Here is a 21,083-nt window from a genome sequence, read left to right as displayed (position 1 = left end):
TCATTATACAATAACTTGCCTAATTACCCTAACCTGACTAGTTAACCTTATTAACCTAGTTAAGCCTTTAAATGTCACTTTAAGCTGTATAGAAGTGTCCTGAAAAATATCTAATCAAATATTATGTACTATCATCATAGCAAAGATAAAATAAATCAGTTATTAAAGATGAGTTATTAAAACTATTATGTTTAGAAATGTGTTGAGAAAAAATTTCTCTCCGTTAAACAAAAATTGAGGAAAAAATAAACAGGTGGGGCTAATAATTCAGAGAGTTTAATAATTCTGACCTCAACTGTACTGTATATATCAACAAATTGTTAGCTTCACTTTGCTTGACTTCAACAGATTCACACTGCATTACAGTAAATCTGTTTTTAACTGTTCATTTAAACTTGAGAACGTACAAAAATTGAAAAACTTTTAGGATTCAGAACCCTACAAAGCATTTTATGCAAAAAAAAAAAAATGCTTCAGAAATATTTGCTATTCTCAATGATAATCAAATAAGCAGAATTGTGATTAAGCATGTTGCTGTCAGATTGGAAGGTGATAAGCATAATCGCAGTGCATCAATAGTTCAAAGTTCAACCAGAGCAAAACTATTCCAGAAAGTTGGATTTAACGAGCTCCTCAAACGAACCCAAAACGAAGCTATCTTTGGCACACACCAGCTTGTGCTTTAAGTATATCCTGCCCTTGAGTTGAACTTACAGTAGCTTCTTAGCATTTTAAGAGTGTGCGCACTGGAAACTCCAGTAAGTTGAGTCAGATGTAGAAGAGGCTGCTTTTGATGCCGTTTACGTAGCTGTGCATTGTCAAAGAGTCACAGAAAGAAAAACCAACATCCCAGCATCTCCCAGAATGCACCACTGCTGTTGCCAAGATTCTCTGGTCGTGGATTTTCCCCAGGTGCGGTGTGAGCTTCCCATTTAAACTTTAATCTGCGCTCATATTGCAGAGACTGATCCCTGCCATGAGTTTATGAGACGCTGGAGGTCTCGAAATTGACACTTATCATTTATTAAAAGGGTTGAATGTATTAAAGAGAGCAAAGGCTCATCCTGACCTATTTCTGGCTCTCCTGATTGTGGTCTCTCTGCTTCAGATCTACAGTATGTATGATTTATGTCTCTGTTAGTCATAGATATTGACGTCATTTGTTTTTTAAAGTGATTTTGCAGGACATGCGGAGTAGTTATGGTTCAGTAATTCTGACTAGATGACCAACATTCTAAAACAGCCTATAATCACACGCATGTGACATCATTTGAATTGTATATTAATTGTCCAATTTAGCAATATTAAACAATAATAAGATCCTTTTTTGAGATTGTGAATACACTATCCCAATTGTAAGAGCAACAAATTATAACTTGACTTGTAGTTGGTCATTTGGAAAAGTGGCAGAAGGTTTTTCTGATGAATCATCTGTTGAACTGCATCCTAATCATCACAAATATTGCAGAAGACCTACTGGAACCAATTCTTCAGGCAGAAAGCGCTCCTTCTCGTATACATCAGCCTCCACATCAAAGTTTCTGAAAGCCAAGAAGGTCAATGTGCTCCAGGATTGGCCAGCCCAGTCACCAGACATAAACATTATTGAGCATGTCTGGAGTAAGATGGAGGAGGCATTGAAGATGCATCTAAAGAACCCTGATGAACTCTGGGAGCCCTTGCTCGGGCATCTGTTTTGAATGTCTCCTGGACGCCTACATAGAGAGGTGTTCCAGGCTTGTTCCACTTGGAGAAGGCCCTGGGGAGGACCCAGTACATGCTATGTCTCACTGTTTGCCTGGAAACACTTTGGGATCCCCCTGGAGGAGCTGGAAAATGATTCTGAGCGAAGTTTGGGGTTTACTCATGAGACTGCTGCCCATGCAACATGGTCCTGGATAAGCTGTTGAAAATACTGTAGATGGATGGATGGATGGAGACTTTTTGAATAATTGATGTGATTATTGATGTGATTTACTGAGTTTACTGTAATTACCACTGATATGCTAATGATACCCAGCTACACCTCTCTTTTCACCCTGATGATCCCTCGGTTCCAGCTCGCATCTCAGCCTGCCTGTCAGACATTTCACACTGGATGAAAGATCATCATCTTCAGCTTAAACTCGCGAAAACAGAAATGCTTGAAGTTTCTGCCTACCCGACTCTACACCATAACTTTTCAATCCAGATGAATGGGGCAACCATTACTGCATCCAAAATGGTAAAAACCTTGGAGTAACGATTGATAACCAACTAAACTTCTCTGACCACATTTCTAGAACTGCTCGATCGTGCAGATTTGCACTCTATAACATCATAAAGATCCGACCCTTCCTATCTGAACATGCAGCTCAACTCCTTGTTGAAGCTCTTGTTCTCTCCAGACTGGACTATTGCAACTCCCTACTAGCCGGGCTTCCAGCTAACTCTATCAAACCTCTTTAGATGCTTCAGAACGCAGCAGCAGGAGTGGTCTTTAATGAACCTAAAAGAGCACGTCACACCACTACTCACCCGTTTGCACTGGCTGCCAGTTGCTGCTCGCATCAAATTCAAAGTTCTGATGTTTGCTTACAAGGCGACTTCTGTCTTTGCTCCTTCTTATCTGCTCTCACTTCTGCAGATTAATGTGCCCTCCAGAAACTTGCGTTCTGTGAATGAACGTCGCCTTGTGGTTCCATCCCTAAGAGGGAAAAAATCACTTTCCCGAACTCTCGCATTCAATCTGCCCAGTTGGTGGAATGAACTCCCTAACTGCATCAGAACGGCAGAGTCACTTGCTGTCTTCAAGAAACGACTAAAAACTCAACTGTTTAGTCTCTGGCTAAACCACTAACTGTACTCCAAAAAAAAAAAAAAAAAAATATATATATATATATATACATATACATATATATACATATATATATATATATATATATATATATATATATATATATATATACATTTTTGCAACCTAATTTCCCTTAGTTTATGCACTGTGTTGCTCTAGTCCATGCTACTGCATTTTTTGGCCATGAATACATGTTTACTAGCTGTGTTGGAGAGCTACTGCTGCAATTTTGGAGTGGAACCGAACACAGTCCACTAAATGAAAAAAGAAAGCTCTGCATACGCTTCAGGGCTTCTGAATTTCACAACTCCGCTTCCATCTCTCACATGCTCTGGTTGCGAGCCAACCTGTTGGTTTAAGTCTACATGTGCCCCATGGATGCCTTCCTGAACCGTCCTTGACTTTCTGTCCACGGCTTTTACAGTCAGTCATAGTTCATGTGAATGGCTTACACCTGCAGATCCTCTGAATGATTAATGAATCGTCGAGCTTTTGGTGCAGTCTGAGGCTGTTGAATACAAATCCAGAGTCCGTTCCGCATGTTGAGGAGAACAGGTGGCCATGCATTCATTGGCGATGGAGTTTATGCCTGCTGGACCCTTCTGAATATGGAGTTCCCTGAAGTGCTTAGGAAAAGGTTAATGCATGTTAATTAAGATTACCCAAGCCAACCCCAAAAAAGCGGCTAAAACAACCAATATCCATCATCACGAGAGCGGTTTAATTCCTCCAGCTGTATATGGAGATGCATTAAAGTCGACCGATCTGCGGTGCTCATTTACTTAATGTGATTTGAAAAGTGTCTGAAAGTTATTATGAGGAAAGCGTTCTAATCAAGCTCACCCCTACACATTCCCCTCTCTGCAATTTGCAGATCAAGGATGTAGATTGTTGCATTGTTGTGAGCGAGTATGCTTTCTTAGAGTAGTTCATCACTTTGCTGAGAGGATATTAATTACCTCAATCAGTCTACATAATCAATGCTGAGTTTTAATTACCCCTGGATAATCAGTGAACCGCATGTAGTTCTTGCTGTGGCAGACCACGTCCGCTCTAATGAGGATCATGCAATGGAGCCTGCAAGAAACTCTTAGTAAGCCACAATTCTTCAGGTGTTCAGGTCAGTGGCGTAGCGCAAAATGCGGAGGCCCCCCTGCAAGGATCACTGACGGGGCCCCCTGATGATGGGAGGGGGGTCTGTGGGTGGACAACGCGGGGAAGCGATCACAAATTAAGGAGCGGGGTAGGGAGGTGGGGTGGAGCTGACAACACAGGGAAGCCTTCACAAACTGAGGAGCGATCACAAACTAAGGAGCGGAAAAAGGGGGCAGGGTGGAGCGACAACGCGGGGAAGCCTTCACAAACTTAGGAGCGATCACAAACTAAGGAGTGGAACAAGGGGGCAGGGTGGAGCGACAACACGGGGAAGCCTTCACAAACTGAGGAGCGATAACAAACTAAGGAGTGGAACAAGGGGGCAGGGTGGAGCGACAACACGGGGAAGCCTTCACAAACTGAGGAGCGATCACAAACTAAGGAGTGGAACAAGGGGGCAGGGTGGAGCGACAACGCGGGGAAGCCTTAACATACTGAGGAGCGATCACAAACTAAGGAGTGGAACAAGGGGGCGGGTTGGAGCGACAACGTGGGGAAGCCTTCACAAACTGAGGAGCGATCATAAACCGAAAGCGGCAAAGAGCGTCAAAGTAGCCAGAAGTCATTCATTTTCAATGAGAACCGGCGGCGAGAAACAGCACGGTGCGTCTTCTGCGGTGTGAGCGTCAAGGAGAGTTGAAACCAAGTCAACTTTATGGTATGAGCTATGACGCAGTTCGGCGGAAAGCAATCAGAGTGAAGTAGTCCACCGCTTGAATGGTGTTCAGAGAACACAGACCTGTGAACTTTGGTTCCGACCACAGTTATTCCCAAGAGTTTGATTATTGCATTGCCGGATTTTCAATTATTGAAAATCGCGATGACGCGGGGCCCCCTAATCACGCGGTGCGTTTCCTGCGGCCCCGTCCGCTACGCCACTGGTTCAGGTTTATATTTGCAAGAATGAAGGACGTCCTGGTTAACATTTTATGATTAGGAAAGGTGCCTAAAGATCCCCCTTTTTAACTACACTCTAACTTTTTTTGTGATCTAATAATTTTTGTTTGTTGGTTTATTAATTGCTGTTGTTATTTTTCTGTTATCTGCTGTTTTGTGAAACATTCCACTTAAACGAATTGTCACAAATGTACCTTAATTATTTCAAGTCTTGCTGTTGGTATTGGTGCATTATCAATCCTGATACATAGCACCACTTTTAGGATATAATATGTTATTTATATAATTGGATTATTTAACCAATTTAACCAAGCGTGTTCAATAAAAAAGGTCAGGAGAGGGTTTTTTTCAATATCAAAAATATTAAACATTTATTGAATATAGAACAGAATTCTGGTTATCCCCAATGCAATGCAGGAATTATATTCAGGAGCTGCGCAACCAACTGTACATTTCCTGACTGAAGAATTAATACACAGCTGATATTAACAAATGGAGTTTAGTGGAATTCGTCACTTGTCATATAGGGTTGTACCGATAGACGGTGCCATCGTCCATCGCCGATGGCCGACAAACTTCACGATGCTGATCCGGCATTTCGATCCATTGCCCCGCCCCACATTTATATGGATGTATAACTTATTATTAGCATGTCATCTTATTAGCAAGAACGGTGTTTTCATGAGCTGTGTAAAATGTTACATATAGCTGCCGCTTGACAATATCGTGAGGATGAAATGAAGGATTATACAGCACCTCTCGCGTTTCAAATGTGTAGATTCAGTGGCAAACGCTGTTACCTGCAAACCCCATCCCACATTCAGTGAATGGCTTTAGTCATTTTCATAGCGGACCTTAAACACTGGAAGTGTTTTATCCACTCTTGGAAAAGTGTAAATGGTGGATTAACATTCAGCACATGATCGCTAATAAGATGTGCCATTATTAGTAACTGTAGGTAAATCTGTCAGTGCTATTGTCATTCTCTCATCTTCAGCACTTCACATTTTCGCGGTTGTAGCTCCTGTCATCTGAAGGCAGAAGGTATTGACTGAGGGATTAACAGCTGATATTAACCAATCATTCGTGTCCAGTTCTAGAGCAGTGAGCCAATAAGATGAGCACAAAGGCAGGGCAAGCATTACAGGCTTTTTTACTTCAAGTTCACATTACAACTGTTTTAATCTGTTCCTGAGTGCTGCGTTTGGCGGTTTTAGGTGCAAAGATGAATTCGGCATAAATGTCTCCTAAATCTGAGCACGCAGTGAGGATTTTGCAGCGAAAACAATGAAAATGTATGCACTACAGTGAACTCCAACCAAACTCTTGTCTCCTCCACCAGCTGTGGGAAAAGCCATTAGAACGACACAGATTGCAGCCTATTCATGCCAGAAAAAGTGATTGACAGGTGGTCATTTGTTTGTAACTTTATTTATGGTTTGGTTATGGGTAAAGCAAAGACAATGTGGGTCAGGTAGTGAAAACTGTAGGCTACAATTAATTAATTCGTTATGAATTAATTGATATTTAACAACAACCCCAACCCCCCGCCTATGACGATGGCATCGTCCATCGCAATGTTTCACATTAGACAATGTACGATGCCAAATTGGTCAACTTCGCACAAACCCTATCGTCAATCATTCTCCAGTCCTACAGCAGCTGCACTCAGACATACTTCCCCTTTTTCTGTTGAATGTTCATTTACTTATGATATTTAAACAGAAAAAGATTAAAAGATAATCAGGCCTGACTGAAATGTATTTGACAAGATGAACTGAAAACACATTTAGTCTTCTGTTTGTAATTAGAATCCATAAAAATGCAGGAAATATTTCCTCAAGTCCGTTTTTATGGAACTGCGTCTTTGATAAAATGGTGTCCCTAATAAGCCCACTAAGCTAATAACATATTAAACCTTTTACATGGAAGAATTTATTTAATTTAGTCAGTCTCTGCAAACCACCATATTTTGCACGACTTATCCCTTATTTAATATTTGAGGACTTTTCGAAAATATATGAGAAATGTGTAAAACTTACACCGGGTTTAATAAAGACACTTTCCGTAACGATGAGATTTTAAGCACTAAATCTGGCAGAACCTCCAGCAATTCCGACACATTTGGAAAAGCTTATGACAGACTTCCCTACACCTACAGCGCTGTGCTCGTGCCCTGAACTTTTTGCCTTTCATTTGCATTATGTTCAGCAGTTTCCGACTTTCTCCCCATTTGCTCTGCTCTACTGTCAATTCCACATTCTTTCACACAAGCCTGCCATTCAGTTCCCATAGAGAATTAATTAAAAATGCTGCTCACTCACTGTGCCACTGGACATGTACAGGGATTTGGAGAAAATAAAATAATGTGAACTCTTGGGAAACAGACCCAACCTGTTTTTTTTTTTTTTTTTTTTACTTTTATTATTAATGTAGAGTTGAAGTCAAAATAATTCACCCTCCTATGATTTTTTTTCTTTTTTTAAATATTTCCCAAATATTTCCCAAATAAAGTTATCCAACATGTGCGGCCGATAACTCCGCCCCTTCCGCTAGGTAAGCAAACCTGCGGTAGTTGAGTGCGTGAAGTGTCCATCATTACACACTTCATTTTAGCGGCTGAGTGAGTGCATCATCCGGGTAATTAAAGTGCACTTATTATTTTTAGAGTTTTCAGTGTGAACGCACTACTGACACTATTTATACTACAAAATGGCGTAGAAAAGTGCATCAGTATGTGATTTGGGGAGCAGCTATAGACTTTAAGGAGCTTCACAAAAACAGTGGAAGAAAGTTGTTAAGATTCCTGAAATGTAATTCACACAAAGAAACAAATGGTTCTTTGACAAACTGTTTACTAAAGGTTTTCAAGAAACATATTATGCTTTATCTTTGGCATAACTCATTTATTTTTAAGTGTTAAGGTTTTTTGGTTAGTTTGTTTGTTTGTCTTTCTTTTATATATTGCTAACTATAAGAGACCATTGTAAAAAAAGACGTGAAAAAAACATGTTTTGTTTTTTTCTTAAAATAGGTGTTTGTTTCTACATATTTCCAAAAAGTAATGTCTAATTAGATGCATTGTTTGTATACTTTGTCCTAAAGTAAGCCGAAATAGCAGGTTGGAATACACATCTCACAAAACACTAAAACTTAAATAAATTGTATTAATTAATTATATGTAATTTAAATAAACACACATTTGATTCACTGATTCACACAAACTAACATTACCCAAAAGTTGACCCTATCGATCGTTAATTTATAATTCGCACACTGCAGACACTCCATTTAATTTGCTGATTTTGGACGTCAAGCAGTGACCCAATGTGTTTTTGAGAATGAAAAGATAATGGCGACATTTGTTTTTCTGTATTATGTTTTCCACATATTATATTATCATTTGGTGTATACATTTTAGATTTGTCCTATGTTCAGAAAGCCAAACATTACGGCCATCAGTAGTTTCTCACTCTCAGTTTGACACTGTTACACTCGGACCTTCTCATTTGACCTTGTGTTTCAGTCGAAGCAGTTTGTGATGCTTTAAATAAAGTGCTGTTTTATTAAAGACTGATGTATGATCATTTTCTTTTGTCATCTGACTTGCATCCCATTATTCAGTAATCTCAGAGGCTGGTTTTGAGGACACTCTATGATATACAGCTTCTTGTTTTTTCTGATAACTAGTTTCATCAGTTACTCATGTACTCCGCCATCCCCAGATCATTAATCTGTTTAAAGAGTGTGTGCTGTTTGTGTGCAATCATATCCTGAAGTGGCATTACAGTGCTTTTGACTGCAATCTCTTACTAAGGCTCTCTACTGCCCCCTGCTGAAGTCAAAGAAGTTAGAACTGCTTTCATTAGTTTCAGTGTTATAAACACTTTTTTTTTTCTTAATAGCGTTTAATTAGCATAGCAATATTTGTTCTGTACGAATTATGCTTGGACCATTAAAGTCCTCATCTTGTGAAAAAGTGGTAGTTTAATTCGTATGCAGGCTGTATATCATTTATCGTTCAAAACTTTATAGTTGTTCTTGTAAAAAAAAATTATTTATATTATTTTGGATAAAAACCCGACAATAAAGACACTGTTCAAACTATATTGACAGTAAGCATGGATTTTCTTAGCAGCAGTTAGAAAGAAAGAAAGAAAGAAAGAAAGAAAGAAAGAAAGAAAGAAAGAAAGAAAGAAAGAAAGAGAGAGAGAGAGTACAAACTACTATTCTTTACTCACTGTTTTTTAAACCTTTATATATATACTCACCGGCCACTTTATTAGGTACACTTACTAGTAACGGGTTGGACACACTTTTGCCTTCAGAACTGCCATAATCCTTTGTGTCATCGATTCAACAAGGTTCTGGAAAATTCCTCAGAGATTTTGGTCCATATTGACATGATAGCATCACGCAGTTGTTGCAGATTTGTCGGCTGCACATCCATGATGCGAATCTCCACCACATCCCTAAGGTGCTCTATTGGATTGAGATCTGGTGACTGTGGAGGCCATTTGAGTATAGTGAACTCATTGTCACTGTGGTCATAAAGGGATGGACATGGTCAGCAACAATACAAAAAAAAAAAAAGATTGGAGGTGCTGTGCGATCAGAGATGCTCTTCAGCAGACCTCGGTTGCAACGAGTGGTTATTTGATTTATTGTTGCCTCTCTATCAGCTGGAACCAGTCTGGCCATTCTCCTCTGGCATCAGCAAGGCATTTGCGACCACAGAACTGCCAGTGGATATTTTCTCTTTTTCAGATCATTCTCTGTAAACCCTAGAGATAGTTGTGCATGAAAATCCCAGTAGATAACAGTTTCTGAAATACTCAGATACAAATACGAGCCTGTTTGGCATTAACAACCATGCCACATTCAAAGACGCTTAAATCACCTTTCTTCCCCATTCTGATGCTCCGTTTGAACTGCAGCAGATCATCTTGACCATGTCTACATGCCTAAATGCATTGAGTTGCTTCCATGTGACTGGCTGATTAGAAATTCGCATTAACAAGCAGTTGGACAGGTGTACCTAATAAAGTGGCCGGGGAGTGTATAAGTGTGAAGGCAAAATTGCCAAGGTGCCAATAAAAGCAATTTTAAAAGTTTTGTTGCAAGATACTAGTGTCCACGAAAGTAAAGGAGTAAAGAGTAAAAGTAAAGTATAGAGGCCGAATGGAGGAGGCTTGTTCTTTATCCTCGCGCTGCAGATGGTCTGTTTAACTGTTTTTTTCGGGAGTGAAGCATTCAGGTTTGCCACTTACAAAATTTGCCATCTAAATAACAAATGCACCATGGATCGATGCTACTGACTCATAAAGGGAATGGGAGCTGGGTCTCTAACTGATTTAATAAACGTTATGCTCAAAACACACCCATAACTCATGAAAAGAATAAGCACAACCCTGTTAGACCATGCGTCGGTGCACAAACCGTATTTTTCTCTCCTTAAAATAGCAAAAGTGCTTTCGGATACGCCCTTAATGCTTTTGCACCATGCACTTTAGACTTAGATCGTTAAAATAGACCCAAATGTCTTAAAATTAAATACAAAATAATGGGAATAACTGCAAAAAGGAAGATGGGTAAAAGGTATTTTAGGAAAAGAGCTACTTCTCTGACTACAGACCTAACTATCTCTGTCTCTACCTCTCATTAATAGTATAAAACAGTTCTTTAGATTAGTTGCAAATTAAGCTCTTAAGTGTTTCACAACACTGTATGAGATGAGAGGATAATCATAGTTTTAGCAGAAACACAAAAATGACTAACCCCTCTGTCAACACCCTCCAATTTGTCACAGAGAGCCAAAAAAACTATGCTAATGCTCTATCAGTATTCTGCACACCTTCCAAAAGAAGTGTTAATGAACGGTGTTCTTGAGTTAAAATTACACTGTTCTCACATGAGCTGAGCTCTGAGGAAAGGGTCAGGAAGGTTGACTAGATGCCGGGTTCTCACTGACTGCATAAATGCTCCTGCGTGACTGCAAAACAGCAGGAGAGCGTTCTGCTTTTACACTGCCAGCGATTCTGACATGCGACACAGCAAGAGACCTGCAAAAAAATAATAACTACACCGCATATTTCCTTTGATAACCGCTCTAAATTAGCGAACGTCTTTCGGAAATTGTTATGAAGAGGAGCACATTTTCGCGGTAATTGTAAATTGTACTTAATTAATGCACAAAAATCAGATGCTAACCCTCACAGTGAATGTGAGTCTGATTTATGTTAAGGAATAAAGGTGTTTTTGTAAACTTTTATTAAACCAACATTTTAAAATTATATTTATATTGAGAATTAAACACATGGATTTGACTTTTTTGTTAACATTTTCGACTCATTAATCAATAATAAGGCAACACTTTAGTTTAAGTAACAATTGACACCATTATCAAGCAGGGCCGGATTATAGTAAGGGCTAGGCTGAAGCCCCAGAGCCCACGGAGGAAGGGGGCCTTTGATTGGTTAAAGAATTAATTTGCATTATGATGTGGGACACGCCTCTTTGCGTTATGCCTTCTCTGGTCAATATTGTGATGTATTACTTTCGGTTCGCTGCTGTTCAAAAACAGTGACCCCGGTGCTAAACTGGGGCTCAGAGTGGCTGTAGCCCAATCAGAATATCGAATAGCCCTGTTTTAGTCTCCCATAAGAATGTCCAAATTTTCCCAGGACAGTCCCTTATTTCGGCACTACTAGCGTCCAGTCAAAGGTAGGCTAACTTAGCTCATCGTAGAACAAAAAATAAAAGTCTTCATCATTGATAGACTTGTATATGTAGTAACAGAAGCTGGGATAGGCAGAATCATACTGCCTATACATCATACAGTCCATATGAATGGACTCAGAAGTCCTGTCTCGGCCACGCGGCGGTTACAGCTGGACTCAAACCGGCACGCCTGCACAATCCTTTCATCACACAATATAACCGAGACAGTGTGCGAACAAATCAAAAAGCCTACTCAAGCAGTTATCAAAATATCCATCGTTGCAGAGTATCTTTCTCAAGTAAATACATTCGTTTAAGCTTTACAGTAAATCTAACTAAACCTGTTAGAAAGCAAACTATTTTTTTATGAATGTTTACTTTGCGCCTTTTATGAAAGCGACAGTCATATGGAGCAATGAAATATTAAAGCTGGCTTTAATAAAACAATGTATCTGATGCAATAAATTAATTAATAAATTAAGGATGCTAGCTTTCTGTAACTAGACCACAATAAGCTATTTTGGATATTTAAAGCATGGATAATAAAGCTATTATATCATTAGAGATTTATGGTCAGCTAAAGTTTTAAAGAACCTTTTTAAAGGTAAATCCCTATTTAAGGTATTTATTATAAAGCACTAATTTAAGAAGTATTGCAAATGTGGTTTTTTTTTTTGTTTGTTTGTTTTGCTGATTTTTGCAGCCTGTTTGCACTTTAAAGTTCATATTATCTCATTACTTAATTGTGTATACTTGCAGCACTATTTTAATAAAATAAAAAATAATAATAATCAAATAAAAATCAAATGGTGTAAAAAAAATAGCTAAAAATAATAAGTAAATTATTAATAATAATAATAACAATAATAATAATAGCAATAAAAGCAATTAATAATTTAATATATACATACTTTTGTGAGATAAAAAAATAAATAAAAGGGAGGCCCATGGATTTGTTTAGGCCCAGGATACAATGTGTTCTTAATTTGATCCTCTTTACAAGCTCATACTTGCCTATTATTAAGATATTACCCTTTTTTTTTCTTTTTGTTATTTTACATGCCTAATCTTTCCCAATGACTAAACCAAATAACAACCTTTTTAACTATTAAAAAGCAGCTAATTAGTTTATTGAGCTAAAAGTATTTAGTTTGTTAATGGTTTAATGAATTAAACTGAATTCATCAAATGAATTGTACAATAAAGTGTGACCAATTATAATAATAAAAATAACAATAATAATAAAAAATAAATAATAATAATAATCATCATCATCATCATCATCATCATTTATTAATTTTTCTGTACAAATGACCTTTAATTAGTTTAGTGGGCACTCTAGCTAATAATTATAACAAAAACTGACCTTACTATGTTTTTATTTTTAAAAATTGATTTTAACTAAAAGAAATGAGTGTATCCAGAAAAAAAAAAAAAATATATATATATATATATATATATATATATATATATATATATATATATATATATATATATATATAATATTATTTTCTATGTATTTTTATAAACAGTTTTCACAAGTTTATAACATTCTTCAAAATATCGTCTTTATAGTGTTCGACTAAAGAAAGAAACTCACAATTGATTGGTAACCACTTCAAGGTGAGTAAATTCTCATTTGTGGCTGAACTATCCCTTTAATGGCAACCCCAAAATTGTGCAATAACATGCAGTAATGAGAAAATGGCTTTAGCTGAGTGATTGTGTTAGCGCGTGCAAGCCGAGCCGATCAGACCTCCACAGGCCTTCACCCTCATTGAATTATCTTCTCAACGAACTCCAGCTAATTAAGTTGCTAATGGTTTGTTAGAAGCCTGTTATTACCCTGATGAATCCGACGAAGGTGACGAACAATGCTAAAGTCATGTTTGTTCCAGCTTATTGAATTTAAATGAGAATCTTAGAAATGCGCTGCTCACAGACAGAGAACGATGAGTGCTGTGGAACGTGAACAAAGGACTGTTTGATTGACTTGTCATTGGTGCAGTCTGATCAATATAAAGCAGAATCTGAAAGAGGCGGTTAAAAAGACTCTAAAGACAACATGTTCTAACATGTGTTCAGTATTTGTAAGTTCCTGGAGTATTGCAATTGTGAGAAAATACTAACTAAAGTGTGTAGCTGTGGCTTTATTAGGTACACCTGTCTAACTGCTCGTTAACACACTTTTTTAATCAGCCAATCACACGGCAGCAACTCAATGCATTTAGGCATGTAGACATGGGCTGCGTCCGAAACCGCCTACTACTCAGTAGGTACTGCATTTGAATTTAAACGTACTACTCGGCCGTTAGAAAAGTACATTCTATACAGTATGAACGTGAAAACTATGAATGGAATTTGGACGTACTACATCCGCCGTTTTGTCATGGTCATGTGACCTACCTGGGTCATTTGCATCGCTTAACTCCCATTCATGAATTCACTCGCGGGACATCATGGGATGCGTATTCCAGAATCCCGCCGGAAGTAGTGAGTCATCTGGGTACTTCTCGCATACTGTTTTTCGAATTCTATGAATTCGGACATACTACTCGGCTCGCATACTGATTTTAGCGTACTATATAGTATGGAAGTTTGCGGTTTTGGATGCAGCCATGGTCACAACGATCTGCTGCAGTTCAAACCGAGCATCAGAAGAAAGGTGATTTAAGTGACTTTGTTGTTGGTGTCAGACAAGCTGGTCTGAGTATTTCAGAAACTGCTGATCTACTGGGATTTTCACGCACAACCATATCTAGAGTTTACAGAGAATGGTCTGAAACAGAGACAAAAGTGAGCGACAGTTCTGTGGGTGCAAATGCCTTGTTGATGTCAGAGGAGAATGGCCAGACTGGTTAGAAAAGCACAACGCACAACACGTCCAACATTGAGGCGGATGGGCTACAACAGCAGAAGACAAAACCCGGTGCCACTCCTGTCAGCTAAGCAGAGGAAACTGAATCTATAATTCGCACAGGCACACCAAAATTGGACTTAGAAGATTGGAAAAACGTTGCCTGGTCTGATGAGTCTCGATTTCTGCTGCAACATTCGGATGGTTGGGTCAGAATTTGGCATCAACAACATGAAAGCATGGATACATCCTGCCTTGTGTCAATGGTTCAAGGTGGTGGTGGCTGGTACAAAACTGGAACCATGCTTATTTTTTATTTTTCTAAAAACTATAAAATCATGAGGAACACATTAAATAATGTTTGTTGTTTATCTGCAATGAAACAGAAGTCAAAGTAATTTGAGAGTAATTTACTTTCTTTTTTATTTGCGTTTTCCATACTGTCACAACTTTTTCTGATTTGGGGTTGTAGAAAGTACATGTATATTGTAACACCATACAATTAAGGAATATCGATTTTATTTTTCATTCATTCATTTATGATTGTTTGAGAACAATAATGTGAAACAAGAAATAGAAATTCTTAGTTTTGTTAACCTTGAACTTAGAATTTAGTCATAAATGTGTTCACAAACAAAACGTTTGTAAAAATAGCTGAAAGAACACTTTATTTATGTTTAGTATGTACTCATAACAGGTACTATTTGTGGTTTATTTCTCAAATTTGGCAACTGCTAAACATCTTCTGGGAAATGGTTTGGATTTTCATTAAGTAATAAACAAAATGGAAGGACACTAAACCATACACTACACAGTTGAGTGTATAAGTGCATTCATGTATAGTCTATAAGTGCATAGTGTATAGTGTGCCATTTGGGACACAACTAGTAACACCTCTTTATAGTTTAATAATAATTCCTTACATTTATATAGTGCTTTTCTGGGCACTCAAAGCGCTTTACACATAGGGCGGAATCTCCACACCACCAGTGTGCAGCATCCACCTGGATGACTCGATGGCAGCCATTTTGCACCAGACCGCACACCACACACCAGCTGATCGGTGGAAAGGAGACAGAGTGATAAAGCCAATTATGATATGGGGATGGGTAGGAGGCCATGATGGACAGAGGCCAGTGGGATTGGATGCCAGTGTTAAACCCCTAAGACATCCTGGGATTTTTAACAACCACAGAGAGTCAGGACCTCGCTTTAACATCTCATCCGAAAGATGGCGCTCACTGAGCAATATAGAGTCCCCATCACCATACTGGGGCTTTAGGACCCACACAGACCGCAGGTTGGGCGCCCCCTACTGGCCCCACTAACACCACTTCCGGCAGCAACCTAGCTTTACCATGTGGTCTCCCATCCAGGTACTGATCTGGCGCAGCCCTGCTTAGCTTCAGTGGGCGACCATGTGAAAGTTGCAGAGAGCTAGCTGCCAGCTAATTTATAACACAAATTTTCCCCCAACTTATTATTAGTATGCGTTTCGCACAATTTTGAGTGTAGAATTAGTAAAAGTAATTGTGAAATATAACATCATAGCTAAAAAAGATTTCAAGATTTGTGAAAAATAGTCATAATTGTGTAATGTTAGCTACAACAACTTATGTGTGTTATATCCTAGCAGGCACTAGTATTTAACATGACATCAGATTTGCATTATACCCCAACGTTGTAGGACATTGCATTTTGATTAGAAATAACAATTGAGTTGACATCAGAACCCAACATCAAGTCGACGTCAATCTTCAACGTCAGACAGACACTGGATTTAGGCTACTTTCCGAAGTAACTTGTAGAACCAAATATTAACGTACGTCTAATCATGTTACAGCTTCACGTTGTGCGGACATTACCAATATGACCGCTATCAGACGTTGGATTATGTTTGCCATACCTGACGAATGTCAGTATTTGACGTCAATATGACATTGGTTTAAGATGATGGCTTGACGTTGAAGTTTGGTCACTTTCCACCACAACCTAAAATCAACAAATTATCAACTTCATTTCACGTCATTATTGGACGGACATCAAAATAACATTGTCCTGGAGACCTAAATCCAGCCTAATATTAACGTCTGCTGGGATGTTTGCAGTTCTGAGAAAAAGGTCTCAAAAGAATGACAAGATATGCTGAAATTGTAAGATAGTCTAAATTTAAACACAAAAAAGTTTAATAATAATGCATTTTAGAGTTTCCTTATTATTTCTGAATGATATGTAACGCTGATTGGCTCGTGACTTTGGAAAAACCTGTATTTCAGTGCACTGCAGATGGTTTTTAGAAAAAAAGAAATGGTAGAAATGTATAACAGTAAAGTTTCATGGCCTAAACTATCAAACTATCATCTCACTTTCCTCTGTTTTGCAGCTGTCCTTGTATTAAAGAGGGACAACAGTGAATGTGTGCGTGTGCGTGTGTGTTGTGTGTGCATGCTAGATGTGGCTTTACTGTCCTCCAGCTCTCAAAACACACACTCCTGTTTCATCCGTCATTCAGCTCTGCCATTAAACCTCCCTGTGTGAGCAATCAACAGCCCAACAAGCTTGCTGACTCACTACTGAGAGTGTGAGTGTGTGTTTGGCAGAATAAAGAGCGCAGAGAGACATGGAAAACAGGACTGAGAGAGAGAGAGGTGTTTGTTGGGTTTCTGACATATTCTGTCTAATGAGAGCCATTTTTGCTTGTTTTGTACAGAGATGTCTCCGGCAGGCTAGCTTGTGGTTCATCTATGGGTCAGCATCTCTTTAATGATCAGATTCATTGTAGAGCTCCCATGATAGTCGCAAGAACTTCATCTAAAACATTGGCATCATGCTCTCTAGGCGTTAAAACACATTACTGAAACTCTGAACTGATGCAGTTATTGTGCACAGCAGCATTTACATGAACTTGTTCACCCAAAAATGTGAAGCAAAATGGGAAAGCTTTAGTTTTCAAAGCTAGTATTAATAGTCTCATAAGACCTAAATGCAGAGGATAGTGGCGTGTCATTGATAGTGAAGGATATGGCAGTGCTGTGTTTGAAAAACAACCGAATGGATGAAGTTCTTTAGACAGGATGTTAATATGCAGTAATATGGATTCATACAGCCAAGGCTCATTCTGAGTACGTACCCTTATATACATTTCTGGAGAGAGCCAAAATACGTCGCCGGAGGTATGTTTTTTTTTTTTGCAGTTTTTGTTTGTTTTTGTTCTCTCGCATGCGCCATTCGCACCTGCTGTTCTTACGTAAATCCACCAGAGGCCGCTGTCCACTGACTGAATGACTGACTGACTGACCAATTGACCGACCCAGCCTCCCCCTTCCCTTAACCCAACCGACAGTGTTTTAAAAAGCAAACCAGAAAAAGAAAAGCTCCTTGATTTTTACCACGTTTTCAGATTTTACCACATTCTTACCCTGTTATTTACTTGTTTTTCATTATATATATTTTTTTGTCTTACCTGCTTTCTGGAACCGCTCTTCACCGGACTCGTACCCCGTTGTCGCGGTCAACTCCTCTCTGCATCTCAAGTCCGCGGACGTATATGTCAAGCTAACGAACAAACTGGTAATAACAGACAGTCCATCCATACAAAGGCAAGCGGTAAGCTGGTAAGCATGTAAAGGAACAGCATCACACCGTACCGTAGCATTTGTTTGAAAGATGAAATGCAGCCATACGTACTTCTGGCTACATAATTCGCAACCTCCAGAAATGTATATAGGGCTACATTTTCAGGATGAGTCTATGTTGGATCCATATGTTTTAGCCGATGAGAGGACGAACACTGAGCTATCAGCTGGAACCTGGCTGCTGTGGCATATGAGACACACTCTGTTCCCTCTTTGGGGAATGCAGGTTACGTTAGTAACCAGGATGTACCCTTCAGTAGGAACTCCAACGTGTGTCTTCTGACACAAATGGGAGAGTGTATGGAGATCGCCACAGCAGCCGAGCACATTACGCCCCTGACGTGAAGTTTGCCATGCATAGCCTGAGGTCACAAGCATCACCAGCCCCCAGGCCCTTTAATTACCATTATATAGAAGTAATTTAGAATAGAATAAGATCGGGAGTCGTAAATGTGCTTTTACTTCGCCAATTGTAGCCTAAGGATTTTTTTTTAAATACAACAGTACACAAAGTCTGCCAATCAGCAAAGAGGGAGGACACTGCAGAGGCGACCTACTACCCAATTGGGGAGACCTAATGACAGCAAGGACATAAAAGCTAGAACTATCCAGGGGAAGCGCTACATATGATAACCTCGTTAGCAGGTAGGAAAGGCATGGGTTCGCCATACCTATGGGGATCATCCATATCTGGCTCCAATGTCCAGCATATGGGTAAACCAAGCGGGCATACCAGACATTATACTGGGCCAGGCACACGGTTTCTCTGCTAAGTCAGGATCTGGGGCCTTAGAGAAACTCTGGAGAGTTCACCAGACGGGGAACTCACTTAGGAGAGTAGAATAAGCCCACGTGTCTCAAGGTTAGGGAGCATAGCGCGGCATGTGTTTTTGACACCGAGCTCAGTTTCCAACTGATTGACCTGAGTTACCCAGTATTCGGGAGGAAACGGACTTTACTCGAATATTATAAAATCTCACAAATGTGTTAGGTGTTGCCCAGCTCGCAGCTCTATGGAATATGTTAAAGAGACGCTGTGTGCTCACGCCCAAAAGGAGGCACCTAAGATATTTTTATTTATTTATTTATTTATTTATTTATTTATTTATTTATTTATTTATTTATTTATTTATTTATTTATTTATTTATTGTTTATTTATTTATTGTTTATTTATTTATTGTTTATTTATTTATTTATTTATTGTTTATTTATTTATTGTTTATTTATTTATTGTTTGTTTATTTATTGTTTATTTATTAGTAGTGTTCATAATTCGTGTTTATTATTATTAATATTAGTAGTAGTAGTAATAATAGCAATAATAATAATAATAATAATAATAATAATAATAATAATAATAATAATATTAATATTAATAATAATAACTTTTAATTATAGGCTTACAATTACAAATAGCTGTCCATGCCCTTAGATGTCAACATCAACTCTCTGCGCAGATCCACTCACTCTCTCTACAGGTGACGAAGTGAGCACAACTGTGCTGAATATGTGACTTCCTGCCTATTTGAGCACAGGAAGAGGGGTCAGACCTTATTTCCGCAGCCTTTGGTGGAGTCCAGAAATTGCTTTTTTTTTTTCAAGAGATTGTAGAAGAGAAGGGGCTCTTGATGGAGAGGGCCGACACTCTCTTTCACCGGCCCCGCTGAGATTACAGTCCGCCCCGTGATTTATGGGCCAGAACCTTCCAGTGTGAGAGAAGCAAAGATTCAAATAGAAACAGGTGGTTATGGAGAAATGCTCGTTCCAGGTGCATCCAGTGTATCCGAATGAAGATCTGTGTGTGTGTGCGTGTGTGGAAGTAGCTGGAATGAGACCTGAGAGACGCTGTGTCATGGATGATTACTTTTTACTATTCCTGCAATTATTCGAGCGATTGAACCGCTGTGAAATATGACTGAAAGAAACTCCTGACTCTTTTCTTGCGCAGCGGAGATCTTTAAGTCCCACATCGCACACTGGTGGTCTCCGGATGGGGCTCGACTCGCTTACGCGACCATCAACGACACGCTGGTGCCCAGAATGGAGATCCCCATGTTCACCGGCTCACTCTACCCGACGGCGAGACAGTACCATTATCCTAAGGTAAAGATTGTGAACGACTGTAAATATGAGGATGGCGCTGGAGATGATAATGTGATATGCTTGAGTGTGTCTTTCAGGCAGGAGAGGAAAATCCGGTCATTTCTTTGTATGTGGTGAATCTCAATGGGCCTCTGCACACTATTGAGATGAGAAGACCAGAGGACCAAAGAATAGGGTGGGCTAACTTTACACTCAATCACGTCCCAAATGAATGCTTATTAAACTGCATTTGGTAAAATGTGTTCAATTTCAAGTCCTTGAAAAAAGTTAAAATGGGTGTATTTTGAAGAATCAAACCTTTACACTGTTATCTTAGGAAATATAGTGTTCACTTGCTTCTTAACTAACCCTCAACTAACCCTAAACCTAACCTGCATTCTGACCCTAACCATATCGTGAGTTAAATGAATATAGGACACCTTAAATGCCAAGACTATGTAAAAATAAGTGACACACACATATACATAAGTACATATTCATAAACATACACAGCTAAATTCTCTGAGCGAAATTTACTCAGTTCAGAGAGTATTTGGTCCTTCTTTAATTAAGGCCAAACAAGTTGGTAATAAGTAGAGCTGCTGTTTGTTGAGTTGCTGAAGGATCCTCTGCTGAGATTTTGAGAGATTCAATGTATTATATTTCAGTTGTAGCTTCGTGTTTCTCTTCTGTGTTTCTGTTTATTAACAGCAAGTGTTCATCATCAGTGCTCAATCATCACCCAATTAATAATTTCATTGTCTCAATAACTTGAGCAACTTTAATTAAATTTATAGAGGGAGCAAATACTATCTAAGTGAAGTTTCATAAGCTAATTTTGAGAGGAACATGTGATATGATTGAGCACGTCTAGCCGCTCATCCATAATCAGTAATAATC

General features: G+C 38.9%; 1 protein-coding gene and 1 long non-coding RNA gene across 6 annotated transcripts in view; one reads left to right on the top strand and one right to left on the bottom strand.

Moving 5' to 3' along the window:
* Positions 1-21,083, top strand: part of dpp6a (dipeptidyl-peptidase 6a) — a 480,122-nt gene that overhangs the window by 413,193 nt on the left and 45,846 nt on the right. For all 5 annotated transcript variants that reach the window (XM_087309078.1, XM_087309080.1, XM_087309079.1 and 2 more), the window contains 2 exons: positions 20,050-20,204; positions 20,282-20,379. In XM_087309078.1, coding sequence (XP_087165204.1) covers positions 20,050-20,204; positions 20,282-20,379 — 253 coding nt within the window. The remainder of the gene's footprint in view (positions 1-20,049; positions 20,205-20,281; positions 20,380-21,083) is intronic.
* Positions 3,296-9,468, bottom strand: LOC147837940 (uncharacterized). Its single transcript, XR_015525470.1, has 4 exons — positions 6,057-9,468; positions 4,835-4,957; positions 4,441-4,703; positions 3,296-4,293 (listed from the first exon to the last, which is right to left on the bottom strand). It is a non-coding gene; the product is annotated as an uncharacterized LOC147837940 (long non-coding RNA).

Source organism: Danio rerio, chromosome 24 (genome assembly GCF_052040795.2).
Source record: "Danio rerio strain M-AB ecotype USA chromosome 24, GRCz13ab, whole genome shotgun sequence".
Taxonomy (NCBI): Eukaryota; Metazoa; Chordata; class Actinopteri; order Cypriniformes; family Danionidae; genus Danio; species Danio rerio.
This window is presented reverse-complemented; position numbering and strand designations above follow the sequence as displayed.